Here is a 27,975-nt window from a genome sequence, read left to right as displayed (position 1 = left end):
AGTGCATTTTTAGGTAAAAATGACACCTTATTTTTATTCTGTAGGTCCATACAGTTAAAATAATACCCTACTTATATAGGTTTGATTTTGTCGTACTTCTGAAAAAAAATCATAACTACATGCAGGAAAATGTATATGTTAAACATTCTCATCTTCTAACTCCTATAACCTTTTAATTTTTCTGTGTATGGGGCGGTTTGTGGGCTAATTTTTTGCTCAAGTTGTTCGGAAGTTTTTATCAGTACCATTTTTGTCTTGATCTGACTTTTTGATCGCTTTTTATTAATTTTTTCATGATATAAAAAGTGACAAAAAATACGCTATTTTGGACTTTGGAATTTTTTTGCTCGTACGCCATTGACCATGCGGTTTAATTAATGATATATTTTTATAATTTGGACATTTCCGCACGCGGCGAAAACACATATGCTTATTTTTATTTCAAACTTTTATTAGAGAAGGGGTTAAATGACCTTTATTAACTTTTTTTTTTCACTTTTTTTTTTTGCAGTGTTATAGCTCCCATAGGGGGCTATAACACTGTACACACTGATCTTTAACACTGATCCCTGCAAAGCCATAGCTTTGCATGGATCAGTGTTATAGGCGGTCGATTGCTCAAGCCTGTATCTCAGGATTGGAGCAATCAAACGCAGATTGGACGCGACGGAGCAAGGTTAAGGGACCTCGGCTCGTGATGCTAGCTGATCGGGACATCATGATTTTATCGCTGAGCTGCCGGGAAGCTTTCACTTTCATTTTAGACATGGTGATCAACTTTGATTGCCACGTCTAAAGGGTTAATATCGCACGGCACAACGATCGGCGCTGTACACTATTAGGCCAGGGTCCTGGCTATCATTGGTGCAACCCCGTTTTAAATGCCAGGACTGGGCGTAGGACGTATAGCTATGCCCTATGTCCTTAAGAGGTTAAAGGGGTACTCCGGTGGAAAACTTTTTTTTTCTTTTTAAATCAACTGGTGCCAGAAAGTTAAACAGATTTGTAAATTACTTCTATTAAAAAATCTTAATCCTTCCAGTACTTATTAGTTATTGAATACTACAGAGGATATTCTTTTCTTTTTGGAATACAGATCTCTCTGCTGACATTACGAGCACAGTGCTCTCTGCTGACATCTCTGTCCATTTTAAGAACTGTCAAGAGTAGGAGAACATCCTCATAGCAAACATATGTTGCTCTGGACAGTTCCTAAAATGGACAGAGATGTCAGCAGAGAGCACTGTGCTTGTGATGTCAGCAGAGAGCACTGTGTTCCAAAAAGAAAAGAATTTCCTCTGTAGTGTTCAGCAGCTAATATGTACTGGAAGGATAAAGATTTTTTAATAGAAGTAATTTACAAATCTGTTTAAATTTCTTGCACCAGTTTATTAAAAAAAATAAATAAAAAAAATAAAAAGGTTTTCCACCCGCCGTAGATGTACGGTGCTGCTAAGAAATACTTGTGGTCGGTGCTCATTAGTATAGCGAGCCTACCTTGCTGAACCTCTTACCAACTCCCGTTCCCTACTAAACCATGTGAAACAGCCAACTGTTCCAAAGTTCTGTCAAACGCCAGTGGGGTGTAAATGTTCACTGCACCCCTTATTAAATTATGTATGGGGTGTAGCTTCCAAAATGGGTTCACATGTGGGGGGGTCCACTGTTCTGGCACCAGGGGGGGCTTTGTAAATGCACATGGCCTCCGACTTCTAGTCCAACCAAATTCTCTCACCAAACGCTCAATGGCGCTGCTTCTCTTCTGAGCATTGTAGTTCGCCCGCAGAGCGCTTTACATCCACATATAGGGCATTTCCATACTCAGAAGAAATGGGGTTACACATTTTGGGAGGCTTTTTCTCCAATTACCCCTTGTGAAAATGAAAAATTTGGGGTAACATCAGCATTTTAATGAAAAAAAAAAATCCATTTTCCTGTCCAACTTTAGCGGAAATTTGTCAAACACCTCTGGGGTGTTAAGGCTTATTGTACCCCTTGTTAGGTTCTTGAGGGGTGTAGTTTCCAAAATAGTATGCCATGTGTTTTTTTTTTCTGTTCTGGTACCATAGGGGCTTCCTAAATGCGACATGCCTTCCCAAAACCATTTCAGCAAAATTTGCTTTCCAAAAGCAAAATGTGACTTCTTCTCTTCTGAGCATTGTAGTGCACCAGCAGTGCATTTGATGTCCACACATGGGGTATTTCCATATTCAGAAGAGATGAAGTTGCAAATTTTGGGTGGCATTTTCTCCTATAACCCCTTGCAAAGATGTAAAATTTTGGGGAAAAACCATCATTTTAGTGAAAAAAAAAGTCGTCAAACACCTGTGGGGTGTTAAGGCTCACTGGACCCCTTGTTACGTTGCTTGAGGGGTGTAGTTTCCAAAATAGTATGCCATGTTGTTGTTTTTTTTTTTTTTTGCTGTTCTGGCACCATAGGGGCTTCCTAAATGTGACATGCCCCCCAAAAACCATTTCAGAAAACTCTCCAAAATCCCATTGTCGCTCCTTCCCTTCTGAGCCTTGTATTGCACCCACAGAGCACTTGACATCCACCTATGAGGAATTTCCTTATTCGAGAGAAATTGGGTTACAAATTTTGGGGAGCTTTTTACCTTTTACCCGTTGCAAAATTTCATAAACTGGGTCTGCAAGAACATGAGAGTGTTAAAAATGTATATGTAGAATTTTCTCCTTCATTTTGCTGCTATTCCTATGAAACACCTATAGGATAAACACACTTTCTGAAAGTCATTTTTGAATACTTTGGGGGGTGCAGTTTTTATAATGGGGTCATTTATGGGGTATTTCCAATATGAAGACCCCTCAAATCCTCTTCAAATCTAAACTGGTCCCTGAAAAATTCTGATTTTGAAAATGTTGTGAAAAATTGGAAAATTGCTGCTGAACTTTTAAGCCCTCTGATGTCTTCCAAAAGTAAAAACATGTCAACTTTATGATGCAAATATAAAGTTTGTATATTGTATTGTATATGTGAATCAATATATAATCAATATATCATTTATTTGGAATATCCATTTTCCTTACAAGCAGAGAGTTTAAAAGTTAGAAAAATGCTAAATTTTCAAAATTTTCATGACATTTTGGGATTTTTCACCAAGAAAGGATGCAAGTAATAATGAAAATTTGCCACTTTGTTAAAGTAGAATATGTCACGAAAAAGCGGTCTCGGAATCAGAATAATTGGTAAAAGCATCCCAGAGTTATTAATGCATAAACTGATAGTGGTCAGAATTGCAAAAAAGGTCTGCGTCCTTAAGATGAAAAAGGGCTCAATCCTTAAGGGGTTAAGGGAATCATCATGGGTTTGAAAATTGGTGTCTAGAGATAACCCATTGACTTCTATATGAGACAGGTTATTCTCTGTGACTAGTGCAAGAAAGGGGAGGACGTAAGTTGTCACCATTAATTATTGTCTAAAATGTGACCCTGTGCAATAAATATATAGTTGTTTAAGGGAATGTGTCATCATAAAATGATGATTAAAATATGTTTAACATAACAAAAATAGTTTTTAAGAATTTTTTGTGATGTTTTTTCCATTTTAGTTTACATTCTCTATTTTCAGTCTGGCCACTAGGCCTAATGTTAAGCTGAGACTTCCTGTTCTGTACAGTTCACTGTCCAGCAGTGTCCTCCTTATCTTCAGTGTATTACATATGGTGATTATCGACTTAATGGGCCGATTATTACTCCGTGAAATAGCCAACAAGTAAGCAAAAGGTTATTTTACAGATGACCCTTGAGTCAACGTGGCCCTGGAAATAATTGTTTGTTGGCAGCATATCTACTGGTGTAAACGGGAGACAAAAATGTAATGGCCAAACGGACATTACAGCAACTGATTGCATGGCGCTTTTATATTTGGGTTGTGTAGATGTTTCTTCTAACAAATGCTGATGGACTGAATTTGCGCTCTTATCGGACAGCGGTCTGTCTGTATCAGTGAAGAGATGTCTGCTATGAACTGATCTGTGTAAAACAGAAAGTTGCAACCTATTGTTAGGGTTAGTGGCCACTTTGAAAATACATGATTTTAGTTTTTATGTTTCCTAAAAAATAATAATAATAACAATTAAAAAAAAAAAATAATAATAATAAAATAATAAAACTGTCAAACAACAGACTCTTTTTCCCTAACATGACCTTTTCAGATTTTCATTGTGTTTTTCATGTAAGGAATATTATTAACATTCTTTCACAGGAGAACAGTGTGTATTTTATAATCACATTCCCTTAAATGAACTGCAGAGTGATTCAGACTATTACTGAGTCAGATCTGGTGTATGAATTCAGCAAGTGTGGTCCAGGCCAGTTCTCTGCAAACAGAGCTGGTGTACACAGTAAACATGTCACTTTACTAATGCCAGAAATTCCACATGAATACAGCTGAAATCTGTTAAATGTTCGGGGTATGGAGATTATAACAAGTTCATTTGTTACAGACACAGTCTATTTTTGTGTCAACAAAGTTAAAGTCTATCCTTCCAAACCTTTGTTCCAATGTGCCCGTTTTATTTATGTGTAATCTACTAATGAAATACAAACATACTTGTACACCTGCGTCCAGATGATAGCCAAGCACCTTATAGAGGTGTTGGCCAAGCTATTCCTCCAACCCCCTCCCCCACCCCCCCCACCCACACACACATACTCACACACATGCACACTCTCTAAGTATTAAAAGAAGAATGGGACAATGCCAGACACTGGAAGCTGCTAATTTTCCAAAGAAACAAAAGATATGGCTTACCCAATGTTTCACATGCAGCTTTCAATTAACATCAGGTAGAGACAGGACACTGTCGTACACATTAGATTGGCCGTAATTGTTCAATAATAATCTAATGTGTATAGAAACTTTAATGCTGAGAATTATGCTATTTTTAGGGTTCTCAAGCCATTTCCTTACTCAGTTTAGGTTTAGTCATTAAGCGCCAAAGCTATGACAAATGTATTTTACTTGACACCGGTCTGCTTATTAAAGTAAACTGATATCAGTACTGGTCCAGCTGGGGTACGGGAGCGCCCGGTTTTCCCATCCCCCAGCCAAATCCGGCAACCATAGGCTGAAAACAAGGTGTGAATGCAGCCTAAACTGTATCAAAATGTGTGTACAAATTTTAATCCCTATACGGTTGAAAACCGTATACGGTTTGAAAAATGTTTGTCCGGTTGCATCTGTTTAATAACAAAAAAAAAAAAGGTATACATTTTTAACTTTTCATTCCATTATGAATAAAGTTTTACTTGTTTGATTGAAATTCCAAGAAAAAAATAGTGCAAAGTCAAAAACCATATGGTGAAAACCGGATGAAACCGTTCTGTACTGTTCCCATTGACTCCCATGTAAAAAAAAAAAACGTATACGTTTCAACACGGTTTTTCACCCGGACCAAAAACTGTGGTAGGCTACGGTTTTGGGTACAGGAAAAAAACTGACAAAACCATACAGGATGCAAAATGGACACAACCTGATGCATCTTTTGGCATACGATTTTCAATGGAGAGTCAATGCATATGGTTTTCAAAACGGTTTCATACGGTTTTCAAATTGAAAACATATATGGGAACTGTATTGCAAAAATGTGGTGTGAAACCAGCATAAGGAAGTTTTATACGGATCAGTATTGGTGAGAATTCACATTAGAATCAGTGTAAGGATAGGAAAATCAAGGGACTTCTAAGCAGACGTGGTCAAAGGAATCAGAGGAGGATGTTGTTATGATGAACATGCGCTGCACAGTCAGGCAAGTTACATCTGAATACAATGCTGCCCTGAGAGGTATCTCAGAGGCTACTACTGCCCCCTGCATTCCAACCCCCCCCCCCTACCTGTACATTGCACAGGAAGTGTGCAGCCATGTAATTGCTCTAGCTGGCCAAGTGTAATAGGCGACAATGCATCAAATCAAGGGGTTGTTTTTATGAGACAAACTCTTTACATAAAGTTTCTAAAAGAAATAGGTAGAGGATTTGTATACACAAAGTTCCAAACTGAACTCCATATTGTTCATACAATATCCAACTACAGGTAAATTTGGTGGTTTTCAGAGAAATTTTTATTACAAATGGACTTTTCTGCAAAGTAATAATTCTTACAGCTGTGCAGTTTCCAAAACAATCCTGGAATCCCCTTCACCCCAGGTATTAACACCTTAAGGACCAAGGACGGACTGGTACATTCTGAGTCCTCTCCCTTACTATAATGCCGGGGCCAAGGCGTGGCCCTGCGTCATAGCGGGTGGGGCCCAGCCTCTAACAACGGCCGGGACCCGTTGCTAATAGCATGCAGCACTGATCGCGGTGCTGTGGGCGATTAACCCTTTAGACACGGCGTTCAAAGTTGATTGCCGCGTCTAAAGTGAAAGTAAACCAATTCCGGTTAGCTCAGGGAGCTGTTCGGGATCGCCACGGTGAAATTGCGACATCCCGAACAGCTGTAGGACAGCAGGAGGGTCCCCTTACCTGCCTCCTGTTGTCTGATCGCCGAATGACTGCTCAGTGCCTGAGATCCAGGCATGAGCAGTCAAGCATCAGAATCATTGATCAATGGTTTCCTATGAGAAACCATTGATCAATGTAAAAGATCAGTGTGTTCAGTGTTATAGCCCCCTATGAGGGCCATAACATTGCAAAAAAAAGTGAAAAAAAGTGGATAAAGATCATTTAACCTTCTTTCCAAATTATTAACATGTATCATTAATTAAGACGCACGGTCAATGGCAAAAAAGTCTAAAATAGTGTATTTTTGGTCACTTTTGATATCATGAAAAAAAGGAATCAAAAAGTCTGATCAATACAAAAATGGTACCGTTAAAAACTTCAGCTCACAGTGCAAAAAATGAGACTTCATACCGGCCCGTACGCGAAAAAATAAAAAAAGTTATAGGGGTCAGAAGATGACAATTTTAAACGTATAAAACTTCCTGCATGTAGTTATAATTTTTTCCAGAAGTACGACAAAATCAAACCTATATAAGTAGGGTGTCATTTTAATCTTATGGACCTATAGAATAAAGATAAGGTGTAATTTTTAACAAAAAATGTACTGCGTAGAAACGGAAGCCCCCAAAAGTTACAAAATGGTGTTTTTTCTTCAATTTTGTCGCACAATGATATGTTTTTCTGTTTTGTCATAGATTTTTGGGTAAAATTACTGATGTCATTGTAAAATAGAATTGGTGGCGCAAAAAGTAAGCCATCATATGGATTTTTAGGTGCAAAATTGAAAGAGTTATGATTTTTTAAAGGTTAGGAGGAAAAAATGAAAGTGCAAAAACGGAAAAAACCCTGGTCCTTAAGGGGTTAATGATGTTTCTTTTGGTAGCTAAATACATGTAGACACATAGAGGGAGATTCAAGACCTGTGCTGAGGAAAAGTTGACCAGTTACCCATAGCAGCCAATCAATCAGATTGCTTTTTTATTTTCAGAGGCCTTTTCAAAAAACGATAGAAGCAATCTGATTGGTTGCTATGGGCAACTGGTTGACTTTTCCTCGGCACAGGTCGTGAAGACACACTGTGCTGTTGCCACACCTGACCTTGTTTTTGGATATGTGGTTAGAGCCTTACCTTCACATTTTTGTGTTGTTTCGCTCTGCTTATGACCAATAGGACACTTGCATTCATAAGATCCATCTGTATTAATACAGTTTCCTCCATGACAGAGTCCAGGAATTGCTTGGCATTCATCAATATCTGCACAATTTGAGAAATGTATATTTGAGTAAATAATTTATTAAATACTTTTAATAGAAATGCAATGCTTAAAATACAGAATACCAATAAAAATAATTTTCTACGATTTTGGCTACTTTGTACACATTATTATAATAATTCCTAAACTACTTAATATATTTTCAGTTTTCATTTGTGAAAATAAGAGCAGTAGCAAAAGCTGGGACATTTTAGACCATTATTAATCCTTTTTTATGATTTCATACTAAAAAAAACTGTTGTGGACGTATGTGTACAGCAAATCAGAAAATATATAAAGTCTTGTGGGGGATTTAGCATTTCAGCTCTGAGCAAAAAATATGCAACTTTTTGTCAGTTTGTACTGCTCTCATTGGCAGCAGAGGAGGTGTTTTTGGTATGAAAAAATTGTCAGCTTAGAGCTGGAAAAAGTTTCCTCTCATATGCAACCCTTGATGAATCTAGCAAACTCTTGCTGGAGAGTGATTCATTTAGACCGTCTTGATATTCAGCTCTTAAAATACCTGTAGAAAGACTTAAAAGGGGTAATCCCTTTGATTCGACTTTGATATTTTAAATAAACTGATGCCAAAAAGTTAAACAGATTTGTAAATTACTTCTATTAAAAAATCTTTACCCTTCCAGTACTTATTAGCAGCTGTATGCTACAGAGGAAATTATTTTCTTTTTGAATTTCTTTTTTGTCTTGTTCACAGTTGTCATGATTCGGCTAGCTGGATGTGGATCCTCTGTGTCAGCGAGGGATTGGCGTGGACCATGTCGGTGGACCGGTTCTAGGTTGCTACTGGTTTTCACCAGAGCCCGCCGCAAAGCGGGATGGTCTTGCAGCGGCGGTAGCAACCAGGTCGTATCCTCTGGCAGCGGCTCAACCTCGCTTACTGCTGAGAAGGTATGGGACAGAAGGACTAGGCAGAGGCAAGGGCAGACGTAGCAGAAGGTGGCGGGCAGGCGGCAAGGTTCGTAGTCAATAGCAATAGCAGAAGGTCTGGAACACAGGCTTTGGACAACACTAAACGCTTTCTCTGGCACAAGGCAACAAGATCCGGCCAGGAAGGGAAGGGGAAGTGAGGTTATATGGACAGGGAGCAGGTGGAAGCTAATTGGACTGATTGGGCCAGGCACCAATCACTGGTGCACTGGCCCTTTAAATCTTAGAGAGCTGGCGCACGCACGCGCTAGAGAGCAGAGGCGCGCGCGCCAGAACGTGACAGCCAGGGACCGGGACGGGTAAGTGGCTTGGGATGCGATTCGCGAACGGGTGCGTCCAGCTATGCGAATCGCATCCCCATCGTGAATGTCAGTGCAGCGCTCTCGGTCAGCGGGTCTGACCGGGGCGCTGCAGAAAGGAGAACGCTGCGAGCGCCGCCGGACTGAAAACCGTGACCTATTACTGTTTTCAGTCCAGCTACAAAACCGGATACAATGCAAAAATGAGCCGACCGGAGTCACTATCTGACTCCGGTCAGCTCATTCAAATGAATGAGATGCAGGCCAGGTCCGGCTGGGATACAGTAGCGGGCGACTTTGACATTTCCCACTTATCCGGTAGCTGTATAAGCTAAACGTGGTATGAATGCACCATAACTGCTTACTTGTTTTGATTATGCTGCTTCCTTCCTCACATAGCCCTCAGTGCATATGTAAATACTTCTCTTTCCACATGCCATTGATAGTAGTGCACTGTGTAAAAGTTCAGCTCAGCACAGTGGCAGCCCATGTCCTGTTCAATCCAGTGCACAGACTCCAGCACATAGGAGGAGTATATGGTTTGATGGGCTAGAGAAGTAAGGAAATGGAAGCCCTGTGTGAGTACTATTGACAAACTGCTCAGCTCTGTCCCAGCCCCTGAAATGGAAAGAATGAAAAATAGCTGTGCACTATGAAGAAAGTGCTAAGATGCCCAGTGAGAGCACCAAAATTACATTTTCACAACTCTGAAGGGATGTTTTAATATTACTTGTATGCTATAAGCTAGCCATACACATTTTATTGTTGACAGACGTTACAGGCCAAGAGCTGTCTCCTTGGACCTGAATTGAGGAGGGGCAGAAGTAGGCAAGTGCCAGTCTCATCTGCTGCTGGCAGCATATAACTCCAAAAACAAAAGGTTTGGGCAGTTGAAATTTAACTTGCACAGTTGTTCTCTGCTTCAACATCTGTCAATAGACAGTCAGCCACAATTGGAAAGTTGGTATGACTTTTCTCTAATGTGTGTGGAGCCTTAACTTACAAAACCAATGACAATACCCACAGGAAGTTAGAGTGCTATAGTACTGTTGGTCACCCCAAATAAAAGACCACCGAAAAAGCAGTTATGTTTTGCTAAAAATCACTAGCCACATAGCACCCATTAATTTCAAAAACAAATTCTTCTCTTCCAGAACCAGAATTTATTCCCTCTTTATTTAAAAAACAAACAGTGCACTGTTAGGGTGTTCACGCATACAATATGCTGCGCATATTTGGAACTGACCAACAAAAACTAATTGATCATGTGAAAGCTTCACTGCAATGTAATATTACCACTGAGGATTGGTAAAGCATATCAGTGTGCAGAAAATAATGTCAAAAATAATTATCACAATATAAAAATAGATGAAGGGTTGATGTAATCAGTTACTTTTCTAAGTAGAGAAATCTTTTGGCTGAAAGGGGTACTCCGGCCCTAAGACATCTTATCCCTTATCTAAAGGATAGGAGATAAGATGTCTGATCGCAGGGGTCCCGCTGCTGGAGACCCCCGCAATCTCTCATGCCTCATGCAGCACCCACCTGTGTGTGCTCCATGCAGCGCTGGAGGCTCCGAGTCTGAAGCCTCACGACCATGGGGCCGGAGTAACGTGATGTCACGACTCCACCCCCGTGTGATGTCACACCCCGCCCCCTCAATGCAAATCTATGGGAGGGGGCTTGATGGGCCCATCCTTTGGATAGGGGATAAGATGTCTTAGGGTCAGAGTACCCCTTTCAATTTTCAAGTCCTTCATAGCAATACACAGTAAATTACATATCCCCTGTGGTCTAGTGCACTCCCACACCTTCATTGTCCACGTATATATGGCAACTGCCCAGCTGTTACAGCAGATGGATAGACAATATCATGTTGGGTATGAAAATAAGGCTTTCAAGATTATCTCGGCAAATCCTTACCATCTTTTTGCGTATAAATAACCTTAAATCCTTTCTACAAAAAACATGTGCCGGACTTGGCTTTCCTACATGAAAGAAGGCTTTTGGATCATCTGTGTACTTTTTTTTCTTACACTAAGTGGAAACATCAACTGACTGTTACAATATGCTGAAAAAGCAACAACTACTGTATGAATAAATTCTTTTGGAGGAACGTGTTACTTCCAATAGAAAGTTTTGACTATAAATCTTATTATTGCAACATAATTTATATTTAAAACACTTATCTAAGCTTTACTTTGCCAGAAAGGACAGCATGATACTTTGACACTATCTGCCGGTTATATTGGACGATCTGGGCTTCCAGCCCTTCACAGAAGGCATGGATATGGACTGTTTCTGACATTGTATGTTTTTTTTTTGTTACAATGGCCCAAGAAAGACCACTGTATGTTGAACATATTGTAACCTGAGGGATCAATGTATTAAAAAGACTAACAATAGTGTTTCTCCCCTAAAATGTCCCTGCCACATTAAGAAGCTTTGGATATGTCCTAGAGACATGTGAAGTGTTTTGATCGGCATCCTGGTAACCCCTACTAATCGTTTGATACAGCAAGGAGAAGCACCTGGCTGAACATTTATCTCCCTTGGCTTGCTGCCATCTCCATCTTGCTGCAGGTGATAGTCTCTCTAGACCAGCCTCCTGCTGTTGCGGCATGCTAGGAGTTATAGTTTTGCAACAGCTAGAGGCACCCTCATTGGGAAACACTGCTCGAGACTAACAATGGAGGCCTTCTCCTACAACGAAATGCAAAGGGCAGCGGGCTGTATCTGACAATCGTTGAGGGTCTAATCACCCAAACTCTAGGACATATTAATACCAAACTGACACAGCCCATTTAAGTGATCAATATTACAAAGTTTTAAATGTATTCATTCATTCATTCTTGTTGTTAACAACTGATAGGGGGTTATTTGATTGAAAAAAACATTTTCAGACATCTTAGTAGGAAAGTAAGGTAGGTCCTAAATTTAGATCTCACCTACAGTTTGTGTTGCAATGTCACCAAAAGATCACAGCTGATTATCGGGAGTCCAAGCTGCATAACCTGTGATCATATTAATATTCGGGGCCCCTTAAAGCAACAAAGATCATCCACTAATTCACTAATACCACCAATACTGGCTATAAAAGTTTAATTGGCAACTTGGACAATTACTCCAAATATTATAGCCAGGATTATTGGTATGGTGCCAACATTACCAAATGGATTCATCTTGGTCTTAGTGTCATCCTTATTGAACATAACTATACAACAGGAAAACTAATTTTTACTTTATATAGCACAGTTCATAGAACACAAAAGGATTCTGTTACTATGAAAAGAGAATAAAGGCTCTGTCACAATATAATGTCACCAGGGAATGGTTATTTATGACTGTTATAGCCTTTGACCAGTCCACCCCCTGCTTGTTACTTTATCACTTAGTTATGCCTTTGTTCTCTGTTGTATTACAGTGACTATGTTCAAAATAAACATGTTAAATGCCGAACTCTCAGCAGATCCCAAAGAAACATTGTCTAAGAGCAGCAGCAATAGTGCCTCAATTCTGTAGTTGGGCACATCTGCATGACATTTCAAAGATATACATTGAAATCTATGTAACAGAAATATAAGTTCATGTATTTATGCTGCTGAGATAAGGAGAGTCTAGTCTGAAGTGTCAACATGGGGAAGTGTCAATAGGTATTGATTGGAATTCAGTAAAATCCTTATATTCATAGTCACACAGTGATTAATATACTGTGCATTGGAATATCAAATTGTTATGGGGCAATAAAACATTGGGGAGGTCCCCCAGCTGCTCCCCACCTCACTGGCCTTGAGTGACACATCTCTTTCTATACACACAGAGAGTGAAATGTGTCACTCAAGGCTGTTGGCAGAGAACAATCTCCGGGTAGCAACTTCCAAGACTAGTCACCCTTTTTCTAGTAGCTTTTAAAACCAAAGTTTTTCTGAAAGGTCCGAGCATTTCAAAATGAATCATAATTTTCTGTATAAAACAGCTACCAGGTTACCTTTAAGAAAATACATATTAGAACCTATTAGAATTTTTTTTTTGCATCTGAAAGAAAAATATAACAAAATATAACACTTTGTTTCATTTGGATTCGCCCCATTATGGGGTCTAGGGCTTTAACATTTTTGTGGTTGATAGTATAGGATCAATAAGAATTGCACTAACCATTATGGGAATCTCAGTGAGTCTCAGAGATATCTAGTTCGATTCTAACCAGATCTTTCCGATTAGTGATTTTTTTTTATTCATGTAGATGAGAGAATTACATACCTGGTTCTTAATGCTTGTGTGATTTTGTGGAGAGTTAATTAATAAGTGTAACAATAAGGTTCACAACTATACTACTACATAGTAAATACCACTATTCTTCCCTAGTCCGGGATCTAGCTATAGTGCTGCTTCACATAAAGCCAAATACGTGGCACTGACTGTAAGATTAGAGTTCATCACTGTGTTCTTCTGAAAGCCCCTTCTGCTAAAATTGTTTGAGAACCACTGATTTATTTGACTCCCTTCTATACATTAGCATTTCTCCATTGATAACATGTTTTAGATGAATGGATCTAGTGTATGTACTACAAGACTGAAAATAAAATATAGGTTCAGTAGATTATATAATATGGAAGCATGAAATTACTCAGTATTTTAGGGTTGATTGGCATGGGCCTTTAAGTAGGAGTGTGTCCACTGCATTCACAGTTAAATATATTGATTTATGCTATGTTCAGGAAATGAATTTATTACAAATACACATTAGTCTAAGACAGTTTACCTTGGCAGGCTCCACTACGTATATTGGGAATGTAGCCACGACGGCAGGGTTGTGGTTGAGCAGGGCACATCTCACATGGGTGTCCCCAGGCACGTCCGATGGTTGCACAGCAGAGTGTTTTTGTGCACACGATACCAGTCACCTGACCCTGACACATCTGATTGCTGACTTGAGTGAAGCAGGGCCCTGTTCTATAGTCTGAAAGTAAAAACAGCAAAAGAAAATATTCAAATCCGGCCAGCACCATCTGACGACCTTAAAAGCTCAAATTTAGCAAAACTACTAAGAAAACAGAAATATGAGGAAATTGAAAAAACAGATGACACATTAATATTGTTAGCCTATGCCGAATGTCAAAATATTTGCTTTTTCATTTTATTACATTGGCAGAAATTTGTCTAATTATTTCAATTGTCTGACAGGTTTAGATATTTGAAATATAACATTTTCAGGTTTGATGAAATATTAGGAGCTATAATATAATACACTGGCAGTAGCTGTTTTGAAATTCTTGCAAACTCTCACACCAAATGACAAAAGACCAAATGCAGGATGATCTTTGGCTTGTAGACCTAAATCTTTTAAGCAAGTGGAAACAAGATGTTACCTAAGAAATGTGAAGTTTGTTCAATTATTTACATGGTTTTTTTGAACAAATAAAGAAATAATCTAGATATTTTTACACTCTTTGGGAAAGGATCATTGCTGGTATTGTACTTGGCGAGCACAACAAAATATTCCTCCATTAACTGGAGAGACATACACTGTAGATGCCTAAGGTAGTATGAAAAAGATCATTCTTGTGATTAGTTGACATTTAGCCACACAATACTTAAAGGGGTACTTTGGTGGAAAACTTTTTTTTATTAAATCAACTGGTGCCAGAAAGTTAAACAGATTTGTGAATTACTTCTATTAACCCCTTAATTATGCAGGGTATTTTTTGTTTTTGAATTTTCATTTTTTGCTCATCACCTTCTAAAAATCATAACGCTTTAAATTTTTCACCTAAAAATCCATATTATGGCTTATTTTTTGTGCCACCAATTCTACTTTTTACCCCAAATCCATGGCAGAATGGAAAAAAAGAATAATTGTGCGACAAAAACTGAAGAAACAATGCCATTTTGTAAATTTTGGGGGCTTCTTTTTCTACGCAGTGCATTTTCTGGTAAAAATTACACCTTCTCTTTATTCTGTAGGTCCTTATGGTTAAAATGATACCCTACTGATATAGGTTTGATTTTGTCATAATTCTGGAAAAATCTTTACTACATGCAGGAAAATTTATAAGTTTAAAAATGTCCTATTCTGACCCTTATAACTTTTTTATTTTTCCGCATATGGGGATGTATGAGGGCTCATTTTTTGCACCATGATCTGAAATTTTTATCGGTATCATTTTTGTTTTGATTGGACTTTTTGATCACTTTTTAACCCTATTTTGGACTTTGGAACTTTTTTATGTGTACACCATAGACCGCGGGGTTTAATTAACATTATATTTTTTTTAGTTCGGACATTTACGCACGCGGTGATACCACATGTTTATTTTTATTCACACACTTTCTTTTTTATTGGGAAAAGGGGGGTGATTCTGACTTTTATTATGTAATGGGTTAAATGATCTTGTTAAATGATTCTGTCTATTTTAAGAACTGTCCAGAGTAGGAGAAAATCCCTATAGCAAATATATGCTGCTCTGGTCAGTTCCTAAAATGGACAGAGATGTCAGCAGAGAGCACTGTGCTCATGATTCAGCAGAGAGCACTGTGTTCCAAAAAGAAGAGAATTTCCTCTGTAGTATTCAGCAGCTAATAAGTACTGGAAGGATTAATATTTTTTTAATAGAAGTAATTTACAAATCTGTTTAACTTTCTGGCACCAGTTGATTTAAAAAAAAAAGTTTTCAACCGGAGTACCTCTTTAACTCAAGAGTGAAAATGTATATACTGCATACTGTAGGTGGATTAGATAGAGCCCTCGGGACTGTGTTAGGTACATAGGATGAACATTGGCTTCTCTATGTCTAAACTATTTATCTACTTCAATAAATGTTTGTAGTGCTCTATGACAAAAAACAGGAGTGGACAGTATTAAAAAAGCTAAAGGCAACAAGACTATATGTAAGATAAATATGCAATAGTAAAAGGAAGACAGCTATGGTCTTTGAAAGGTAAGGGCTATAGTAAAAGAAAGAAGCAACTAACAAAGAGGTATGTAAAATTAGACAGACGGAGGCAAATAGATTACAAATGTGACTATTTGTTAAGGATGGGAAAAAACACATCAAAAATAAGTCATTGGGATTTTCCTCTATTGATGATGGGAGATAAAGCAATTGCTGCCCATTTGAATAGCTTCTTCTGCTTAGGTTTTTCACAAGCGGCTTTCATAGTGATAATATGGTAGGACATAGCCTTGCCTCCAGTTGTAAGTGTTTAACTCCAGTATTTTTATGGCTGATACCATCTACCAGAACTCGGTCAGAACTAAGTTAAAAGTTTGGTTTAGCTAGAACTCAAACTTTGGGGGATTCGATTTGGCAGAACCTGCTAAAATAACATCAGTCATATAGCAGAAAGGAGCTAATCAGACGGCAGTATAAGGCAAGAATTCCACAAAAGTTTTTCAGCCAAAAAAGTCCCAAAAAACTTTTTCTTAAAAAACTCTACGCCAGATGTTAGCTGCAAGTCAGTAGGGAAATGCAAAATGCCATATTCACTTGCCGTTTTTCAGTTTGACATTTTTTTTTAAAATCCTTTTGGTGTTTTTCTGCTATTTTGGGCTCAGAGGCTGGTTTTCAAAAATGGCCTGAAATTGAGGCTATGGCATTTTTTTCACTGAAATCTTGGCATTTTTCTCCCATAGAAGTCTGTAGGAGTGAAAAAAACACCAAAATATAAGCCATGTGGGTTTTAACATTTAAGTTTTTTGCTGGCGGGCAGCGACATCAAAATGTAGCCGCAATATAAAAATGTTTGGCCACTCAGAGCACTGATTGGCCGGATGCGAAGAGTGAGACCAGGTGCAATCCGTCCTTTAGGGCATGTACTACAGCTCCCAGCATGGAACAGACACTATTCCATGCTTGGAGCAGTAGTAGTACCCAAATAATGACAGACATATAGCTAATAAAGTTTAAGAATTGTTAAAATAAAATCTGTTTATAAATTACTCACAAATTGTTCCCTGATTGAAAATGAATAAAATATTAGTTCTAAAAAATATAAATTTTGTTCCCTAGAATATTTTCCATCACTACTGCATCCTTTTTTTTTTTTTTTTTTGGTACCCAACTAAAAATTAACCCCTTAAGGACTCAGCCCATTTTGGCCTTAAGGACTCAGACAATTGAATTTTTACGTTTTCATTTTTTCCTCCTCGCCTTCTAAAAATCATAACTCTTTTATATTTTCATCCACAGACTAGTATGAGGGCTTGTTTTTTGCGCGACCAGTTGTCCTTTGTAATTATATAACTCATTATATCATAAAATGTATGGCGCAACCAAAAAACACTATTTTTGTGGGGAAATTAAAACGAAAAACGCAATTTTGCTAATTTTGGAAGGTTTCGTTTTCACGCCGTACAATTTATGGTAAAAATGATGTGTGTTCTTTATTCTGAGGGTCAATACGATTAAAATGATACCCATTATTACATACTTTTATATTATTGTTGCGCTTAAAAAAAATCACAAACTTTTTAACCAAATTAGTACGTTTATAATCCCTTTATTTTGATGACCTATAACTTTTTTATTTTTCCGTATAAGCGGCGGTATGGGGGCTCATTTTTTGCGCCATGATCTGTACTTTCTTTTGATACCACATTTGCATATAAAAAACTTTTAATACATTTTTTATATATTTTTTTTTAATAAAATGTATTAAAAAATTTTGGACTTATTTTTTTTTTTTCGTTCACACCGTTAACCGTACGGGATCATAAACATTTTTTTTTAATAGTTCGGACATTTACGCACGCGGCGATACCAAATATGTCTATAAAAAAAATTTTGCGCTTTTTGGGGGTAAAATAGGAAAAAACGGACGTTTTATTTTTTTATTGGGGGAGGGGATTTTTCACTTTTTTTTACTTTTACTTTTAAATTTTTTTACTTTTTTTTTTTTACACTTGAATAGTCCCCATAGGGGACTATTCATAGCAATACCATGATTGCTAATACTGATCTGTTCTATGTATAGGACATAGAACAGATCAGTGTTTTCGGTCATCTTCTGCTCTGGTCTGCTCGATCACAGACCAGAGCAGGAGCCGCCGGGAGCCGCACGGAGGAAGGAGAGGGGACCTCCATGCGGCGTTCATTCATTCAAATCGCGCACTGCCGCAGATGCCGGGATCTGTATTGATCCCGGCACCTGAGGGGTTAATGGCGGCGGGTCCCTGGCTGCGATCAGCGGTTATGCTTAGGACGTAAATGTACGTCCTGGTGCGTTAAGTACCACCGCACCAGGACCTACATTTACGTCCTGCGTCCTTAAGGGGTTAAATACAAAAACGATCTGAGCTTAGTAGGGGAAATGATCCAGAGCAACATGGGAAAATATTATTTTACTGAAAAATTTGTGGATGCTTGGAACAAACTTCCAGCAGATGCAGTTGGTGAATCTACAGTACGTAAATTTAAACATGTCTATGATAAACATCTGTCTATCCTAAGATAAAAATAAAAAAGGTATTTTTTTCCTGCCAACAATATTCTGTCTCTATTCCTTACAATGGACACTAATGTATTTCCATTTGTATTTAGCTATCATACATGTCAAGTATATGTTTTAATGCATATATATTACCATAAATTACAATCACATTTTAATGAAAGTATTTCTAAGGCTAGCATGAAGGTTTCCATACAATTATATAATAAATACAAAACATGGAAATACCATCTACTGTACAAAGTAGCTTTCCAAAGAACGATGAATAATGAAAAATGGGTGAAATAATTTCATTCTCAGCCAAGAGTTATTAGTAGCAGTAATCTATGATACCATGACCTGATATACCGTATCTTATATAGTTTACTCATGTGTCTAGAAGAAGGCTGAAGTATGTCATAAGGAATAAAATATATTAAAATTCTGTGTTATACATTTATAGGGCAACATTGTGCCTAAGTAGTTAACATTGTGATTTTGAGATCAAACCAGTGTAAAATCTACAAGGAGTTTGTGGGCAAGGACTGCATACATTAACTGTGCAATGCAACAGATCATATTGGTTTAATGTAAATAATCTGCTTTTGCTCATATGCTATTCAAGATGTATGGAGGACATTATGAATGGGTTACGAAATGTAAATAACATCTAATAATAAAGAAATACTCAAAGATCCTATATGTATATTTTTTCTGAATTATAGAACTTATGTACTCCATGTAAATGAAACACTTTAGAACACAATATAGATATATTCCCAGACAAAAAAAAATATTGTATATATGGAGAAATAAATTATATATATATATATATATATATATATATATATATATATACGGTATATATATATATATATATATATATTCGAGTAATAAAGGGAGGTCAATGAGAAGACTCTACTTGAGCTCACTCCATTTTAATTTTCATGTTGATCCAGATGTAAGCAAACAGAGGGACATAGTAGATGCCAATATATACACAATAATCCTTAACCTAAGCTTGACTGTTTCAAGAAATAAAATACAGATTTTGGAAGCTATTAATGGTTAATAATAGTCAGATTGATAAATAGAAGTAAGCCTGCTTACTAGGCAAAACATCTAAAGACTTATCATTGATTTTGTCCCCAAGATTCCTGTGACTCCCTTACACATTGATATTCCCTATGAGATATGAGTCATCTAAAATGTAATTCTTAGTATAAACTAACATTACATTATCAGTATAATACACTTAGTAAATGAAATTTATTATGCATACTTCAAAGAAGGTTCAGTTATAACTTTTTGTATGCCTTAGTGCATCCCTGCATGATCCCAGATATGTTTATTGTATAACAATACTCTTATATAAAAACCAAGCAGGTACATTTAAAAATTTTGGGTAACCGTGATCTCCGGCCTGGCACCCCGGCATTCTGAACATTTATGTTCAAAACAGCGTCTGTGCTAGGCTTTGGGCAGTCGTGTTCACCATTAATGTCTATGGGAGATATATGGAGGGGGTGTGATGGCTCTGGCCGCTTGTAATCCGACACGGAGAGAAGTTTTCTCTGTGCATGCGGACTACTGGGGTGCCGGGCCGGAGATCGCAGGATCCTTTTGATGTCTAGGGCCGGAGTACCCCTTTAAGTTCTTGATGTGTGGGAAAGTTCGTATAAAGGCTGTGCAGTATATTTACATCCATGCAGGTCATGCAATAAACACAAAAATGCAAGAAAAAATATCTTCCTCTCTTTTAAACTTCTGGTCCTGCTTGAATCTTTTGTATCTGAAACCTAGAGAACTATTTGAAAGTATTAACTTCTAAATGTGTTCATTTTGGCATGTACAATAATTCAGTACCCAAAACATTTTATAGACCATGTCTGTTTCAGCAATATAAATCTAGACTTTCCAATTCAAGACACTAACTAAAATATTAATTTTTTTTATTTTATTTTATAATCCCTGAAAACATACTCAAATTTGTTTGGGCTACCACATGTAAAAACCATGAATGTTTTTATCATGTGGTTTTTGACCTTGTGGCTTTCCTTCCATGAAGTCAATAGGAAAAAATTCTACAAGAATGCCTGAGCTGGAATACGCTGGGATTTCATAAAAACTGTGCAGGCCCTGTAAACCACAGTGTTAAGTGAGTCTGTGTGTGAATGGGTATTTGCTGTGCGTGAATGGGAATTTGTAAACTCCCAACCACTCATAGTGGTGAAAACAGTGAAAGAAAAACAGTAAACTGCCACATGTGAACTGGGTCTAAAACCAACAGGCAAGCTGTCTGTTGCTCAGACATAGTAATGCGCCAAGAGCTTCTAAAAATAAAGACCCGGCCATTGCATTTATTTTTTATTTTTAATACCGTATTTATCGGCGTATAACACACACTTTTTAGGCTAAAATTTTTAGCCTAAAGTCTACGTGCGTGTTATACGCCGATACCGCCCCAGGAAAGGCAGGGGGAGAGAGGCCGTCGCTGCCCGCTTCTCTCCCCCTGCCTTCCCTGGGGTCTAGAGCCCTGCTGCCGGCCCTTCTCACCCCCTGGCTATCGGCGCCGCTGCCCGTTCTGTCCCCCTGACTATCGGTACCGGCGCCGATAGCCAGGGGGAGAGAAGGGGCAGCGGCACCCATTGCCGGCGCCGCTGCCCCGTTGCCTCCCCCCATCCCCGGTGGCATAATTACCTCGCTGCCGCGCTGCTGCAGGCCTCCGGCGTGCGTCCCCTTCGTCGTTGCTATGCGCTGCATGGCGCGGCGCATGACGTCAGTGCGCCACGGCGTGCATAGCAACGACGCAGGGGACGTACGCCGGAGGCCTGCAGCAGCGCGGACCCGACCCAGGTAATGATGCCACCGGGGATGGGGGGAGGCAACGGGGCAGCGGCGCCGGCAATGGGTGCCGCTGCCCCTTCTCTCCCCCTGGCTGTCGGCGCCGCTTCTCTCCCCCTGGCTATCGACGCCGGCAATGGGGCGCCGATACCGATAGTCAGGGGGACAGAACGGGCAGCGGCGCCGATAGCCAGGGGGAGAGAAGGGCTGGCAGCAGGGCTCTAGACCCCAGGAAAGGCAGGGGGAGAGAAGCGGGCAGCGACGGCCTCTCTCCCCCTGCCTTTCCTGGGGATGTATCAGGGTATACACGCGCACACACGCACCCTCATTTTACCATGGATATTTGGGTAAAAAACTTTTTTTACCCAAATATCCTTGGTAAAATGAGGGTGCGTGTTATAGGCCGGTGTGTGGTATACCCCGATAAATACGGTACATTTATGTATAAATTGACAAATAGATGTTGGCACTGACAATTTCATTTTAATGATCATGTGTTTTAAATTGACTTTCTTGTACCATTCTTATTAAAAAAAAAAATCTCTACTGTATATTACTTTATAAAACCCTCAAATCAAATTAATATAATAAACACATTATACAGGTGCAACAACTAATATCCACCCAAGATTTTAACTGCTATTAAAAAATTATTGTAATATCCTGTAATATTTATTGTAATATTTATTGACTTAGCATCACTGGGAATGACCATGTTAACATTAGCCGGCTAAAGACTTATGTAATGGCTACCAGTATCAGCTACATGATTTGATTAATACAACTGTGACATGTAATGAAGTTCAATTACACATCATGTAAACACTGGAGAATTTCTAACAAAAAGATTCTTAAACAAAATTATTTCAGCCATTCGAAAAAGGCAGTATTTCCATTTGCAGTGTATTTAATTCCAAATGTAAATATAATATTCTTTGCAGATGGCTTCAATCGAGAACTTTCCAAGCATTAATATTCGAAAATGTGAACATCTATTTTTTTTTATGTGTTTATGCCAACTTCTAGCAGACAGACTGTATTAAAATAATTCTGTGATGTCTAGATCTCAATTAATACTATAATAGTAACAGAGCTTCCTAGGTGTAAGTATGCTAAGGACTGGACGAACTGAAAAGTCAACTAGCCAATGACATTGTCACATAATAACAATTCCACTTCTCTTATAACTAGTGTTGTCTGACTGTGTCTCCACCACAATGTATTAGAGATTGATTGAGAGATTTTTGGAAATGATTCTCCATTAAGAAGTTGCACATTACAAACAATGCAAAGTGTAATTTCAGCTTTCCTTTCTTTGTGCCCCTTAGGAACATGACATTAGAAACCTGGCAACTACTACTTTTCCTATGTTCTGGTTTAAAGAAAGTTCATATCAGCTCACCCTTAGCAGGAAGCGCACGGACTGGCGTGGACTACACCCAGAATATAGTAGAAAAGAGGATGTTAAGAGACATACAGGTACGGCACACGGAGACGTGTGACGCGTTTCGGCTTGTATCACCAAGCCTTAGTCATACCTTGGTGATACAAGCCGAAACGTGTCACACGTCTCCGTGTACCTGTATGTCTCTTTGTGAATTCTAAATAAAGACCTGTTCCCGAGTCAAGCGCTGGACATCCTCTTTTCTACTATGTTCTGGTTTGGTACATTTCCCCTACTGCCTCTTACTATCCCCCAGAAATCGGTGAGATGCTAATGTAACAATATATTAGTTATGTAAATGAAAGAAGATTCAAGTGCCACCAGAACAATGTTTTCCATACACAGATGTCAATAAAATCATGTGTGTCATCCAAATCCCTGATACCTTCAGACCAATGTTTTTAAGCTGAACCAGAAACCACATATTGGCATTGGGATGCACTTTCATTTTAATGTCTAGACATAATGCAAGGAAGGTTATTTGACATCAAATTCATATCTAAAGTTGCCCATAAGCATTAAAGAAACATCAACCAAATGGCCGATGTCAATAGGACCAGCCAACTGTTTCTGGTAGTGTCCCAACTCTTGTCAGGTAAAAGGAGGATCAGACACACTGGATCTTAAGCTGCCCTGTCCCTTGTCCTAATGGAAGAAAAGGCATGACCAGAGGTATTGGGCAGTGGTTTTTCTCCCTATCTCCAATGAGAACAGGCAGTGAGCTGCAAGTGTATCGGGGAAGGGGAGAAATAGCTAATATGATTATGTCTGATTCCTATTACTTAGTCTCCTGTTTTCTTCTAGGTGTTAATCTGAACCTGACAATGTAACACTGTCTAGTCATATAATCTCCTAACCACAAAATCATAAAAAAGTGCAACAGTCACCACCACTTCTCAAACAATCAGGGGCTTTGTAATGTTCTCAAGATTCAAGTATTAATCCTATAACTATTTTAAATTACCATGCTCCCTTACATTGCTACCCACACACCACAAACCAATGCAAAAAATATGCCACAATACTAATAGGCCATGCTTCGCATATAATGCTTACAAACTGCATTAGGTTGCCAACTCTACTACTTCTCTGCAACTTTTTCTATGTTCCTGTACTAGGGCTAACAGTGGTGTAACTATCTAAATTAGCTTTGCACACAATTAAAGACTATTTGAAACAGTTTATAATTGTGTCACTGTGAACTTTTGGTGACAAAATAGGTATATCCTATTGTTGGATGGTCCAGGGCTGGATTGTATGGAAGCCAAAAAAGAGTATTTGCACAGGAACCTCCAACACCTACCTACTTTCCTCAGATTCTCTCAGAAGCAAGACATGGGAGTTTGAAAATATAAAGTATACCTCCAAACAACTAATGTTATGTCTATAGCATCCTACATCCGTTAGGCATTACATGAACTGTTACTGGAGAAAAGATCCCAACATTATTTTCCCTAATGGGGTTTCCAAAACCCTTACTATGGACCTGCAAATAACACAGTGGTTTTAGTCCATCAGTAGTCACGTAGCGCATGCATAAAAAAACAAACAAACAAACCAAAAAAAACAACCTGGTGGCACTACATATTTTAGCACTGTCAAGATAGACATATATTGTTGCAAAAGGTAGTAGTTATGAAGATCACCTCATTTAGTTGTACAAATCAGGACAACAACCCAAGAAGGGCTAACTGTATTGGCACCACAGCCTTAACCTTTTTTGAGGGTGAACATCTTCCTTTGTGAAGAGCAAAGAAACCACTGTTGTTCCAGGCAATAAATATCTGATATCAGAAAGCCTCCCATGGTGCAAGTGGGAGAATCTTTAACCAGGAAACACAATGTATAAATATTGGGTTGAAGTAAAATGTAGGTTTATTTTGGGACAAATTGTTTTTTTCAGGTGTCTACATTAATACATTGTGGTTCTTGGTTAATGATTCTCATGTTGACACTGTGGGAGACTGCCTCATAGCAGATGGTCGGTGCCTGTACATTCTTTGCTATTCAATTCCTCTGCTCTTCACTATTAAAGGGGTATTCCAGGATTTTTTTTTTTTATTTGACTATGCTACAGGGGCTGTAAAGTTAGTGTAGTTCATAATATAGTGTCTGTACCTGTGTGTGAAGGTTTTCTCATAATTCTTCTGTGATTTTCACCTCAATATTTATTTTTACCAGCATACAAAATTACTGTTGTCTCAGATTTTTCCCAGGTTGCCATGCGGCCGAGACCTGACTCACTAGTCAGCTGATGACAGGGAGCCTGTCTGCTTCAATGGGTGGAGGGATCAATCTGCAACTAATGCAGCAACTGTAGGCACCCTGAAAACCACAGGTCTTTTGTTTCAATGGGTGGGGTGTGTGATGTGTGAGAGGGAGGAAAATAGAATTGTGGGATTTGTAGTAAAAAAAAAAAAAAACATAAGTCAAACAGGAAATACAAGTTCAAAAAAATCTAGCTACAGTGTTGTTATGGTAATCTCACAACATAGCCATTTATCCCCAAGACAAGCACAGATCCTTCCTAAGTCATGTCCATTACTGTGTGGCAGGTACGTACTAAAATCACCTTATGGTGGATAACCCCTTTAATGTGGCTGTTTCAGTTTTGTCCCAAGAACACCACTGGCAATTATAAGTGACTTTGCTGATCAATCTGGATACACACAAGTGCCACTTAGCTCTCGTTTTATCTTGGGCTCTGGTTGGATCTCATTTGGTAGCCTCTGTTATTGTACCGCTTCACTCCAGAAACCGGTCTGGGTTGCAGGCAAGTGCCACATGTACTTTTAGGATCACCAATACTAGACAGCACCTCCATTTGTTCTCTTTTTGTCTTCACATGCAGTAATCTGGAAACCCAGCTGTTTAGAATTAGGGATTATAAAGTTATAATACTTTTTCAATTATGTTATTGTCCTGGTAGCTTGTAAATGCACAAGACTACCTACATTTTAGGTTTAACATTGCAAATAATGAGAGGGATGCCTTCAAGAAATATACAATATCATAATGATGCCTCTCAAATATATTTTATGGGGTTGGGTGACAGGAAAACAGCTGTCATATCTCACAGAATCTACCAATGTGACTAAAAATACTTATTTGGTGTACCACATGCCTTAAAAACATAACACATGTACAATATAATTTTTTTTTACATTTTCGAGCTAGGAATAAAGTGAATCTTGGTCATACAGTAAATATGAGTAAAAAGGACCCACACGGGGGGAATTTCCTGATTTCCATTTTTATTTTAAAAGAGTCACTTTTTAAATTTCTTCTGGCATTCATGTTCTTCTATCTTTTCTGCAAGCACATAAAGTCATTGTATGGTGATCAATCAACAACACAAACCATTCACCACTAATTGTTGCTAAGTTAAACCGCACACTCTGTACCATGGGGTTCTCGACAAATTTGATGCTTTTTAAGCCAATGCATTAAAAAGAAGCCTAAACCAGGGTGGTGCAAAAACAGCATGTGAAGTGATCTAGGCTCTGCTTCACTGCTCTAACAGTACTGCAACATAGGTATAAGTGCACATAAATGATATCATCATTTTTGTTGAGTTTGGTTAGGCCTGTTTCACATAAGAGGTCACTGTCAGACATGCTGATTGTTAAGACTGGCACCTACAACCATTGCCTGTTAAAATAAAACTAACATCAATCAGTCCCCTGTAGTCCTTGTTAGAGTGAGCACTCCGTTCCGGTGCTCTGACCGTGAACGCTCGTTGCCGTGCTCTCGCGGCCCGGGTGCGGTTCGCATCACGGGACTCGCACGCATGTGAATCCCGGCCTGTCCCTTATCTTCCTCTGCCCAACTCTCTGCTTCCCTCCTAGGGCGAACGCGTGCTGGCTTCCTAAGATTTAAAGGCCCAGTGCACCACTCATTGGTGCCTGATCCTTCTGCTATGTTATTTAAGCCTGCTCCTCCCCCTCTTCCCTGTCTGATCTTCGGTGATATTTGCCTGAGATTAAGCGTACCCTTTTGTTTGTTGGCCTAGCCCGTGTTCTGACCCTTCCGCTATGTTATTTAGACTAAAAACCTTTGCTGCCTGCCTTGACCTTCTGCTTAGTCTTTGCCTCATCCTACTGTACTTCGCCTCGCCCAGTTACCTGTGTAGTCGAGTCGTATTGGGGGTAGTGACCTGGGTGTTGCCTGCCACAGCAAGCCCATCTGGCTCTGGTGAAGACCAGCGGCACCTTAGATTCCTCTCCCCGATACGGCCCGTGTCATCAGTCACATAGGTGAGTGGATCCACATCCAGCTCTGTAACAGCTAGATACATAGGTATCATCTGCCAGTGTCTCGCCTGTTGAAGCCCTTGTACATCTCAACGGTCAATGGAGAAAATCTGAACTGAACTGTGCTATTAATTATGCAGGTTGTAGTCTTGCATAAGGAGAACTCGTCCTTCTATGTACTCCGTCAAGGTACCTCTCCTCTCCTGCTTGGCTTTCCTTGGTTACAACTCCATGCTCCGCAGCTAGATTGGTATTCTGGAGAAGTTCTCCAGTGGGGACCTTATTGCATCGACCACTGTCTAAGTTGGTGCCTCCTTCTGCTCCTCTGCCCGCTTTGCCTTTGTATCTACAAGACTATGCGGACATCTTCAGTGAGAAACTAAGCTGAAGTTTTGCCACCTCATTGTCCCTATGATTGTCCTATCGACCAATTGCCCGGGACCACTCCTCCTCGTGGAATAATTTATCCATTGTCTATTTCCGAAACTCAGGCCATGTCTAAATATATTCAAGAAAATCTTCTTAAAGGCTTTATGTGGAGGTTATCTTCCCCTGCCGGAGCCGGATTCTTCTTTGTAGAGAAAAAAAGACGGTTCTTTGCGACCTTGCATTGACTATTGTGGCCTGAATAAAATCACCGTCAAAAACTGTTATCCACTTCCCTTGATTTCAGAATTATTTGATCATATGCGTGGAGCAAGGATCTTATCCAAACTTGACCTTCGAGGAGCTTATAATTTGATTTGCATACGAGAAGGTGACAAATGGAAGACTGCGTTTAATACTCGGGATGGACATTTTGAGAATCCTGTGATGCCATTTGGACTCTGTAATGCTCCTGCAGTCTTCCAGGAGTTCGTCAATTATATCTTTCGTATACACCTGTGTTGTGGTCTATTTGGATGATATTCGGATGTACTTTGGATGATATTCTCATCTACTCGCCCAATCTTCAGACTCATCTTTCCCACACTTCCGCCAGGTCTTAAACGTCTCCAAGACAATCCTCTATGCGCTAAACTAGAAAAGTGTATTCTCGA

At 39.0% G+C, this 27,975-nt stretch overlaps 1 protein-coding gene across 1 annotated transcript in view; it reads right to left on the bottom strand.

The window, feature by feature from the left end:
• FBN2 (fibrillin 2) overlaps positions 1 to 27,975 on the bottom strand; it is a 230,049-nt gene that overhangs the window by 144,676 nt on the left and 57,398 nt on the right. The window contains exons 6-7 of the mRNA XM_056537296.1: positions 13,731 to 13,928; positions 7,598 to 7,723 (exon numbers count right to left, since the gene is read on the bottom strand). Coding sequence (XP_056393271.1) covers positions 7,598 to 7,723; positions 13,731 to 13,928 — 324 coding nt within the window. The remainder of the gene's footprint in view (positions 1 to 7,597; positions 7,724 to 13,730; positions 13,929 to 27,975) is intronic.

This window comes from Hyla sarda, chromosome 1 (genome assembly GCF_029499605.1).
Source record: "Hyla sarda isolate aHylSar1 chromosome 1, aHylSar1.hap1, whole genome shotgun sequence".
Classification (NCBI taxonomy): Eukaryota; Metazoa; Chordata; class Amphibia; order Anura; family Hylidae; genus Hyla; species Hyla sarda.
The sequence above is the reverse complement of the archived record's forward strand: the minus strand, read 5'-3'. Positions and strand labels throughout refer to the sequence as shown.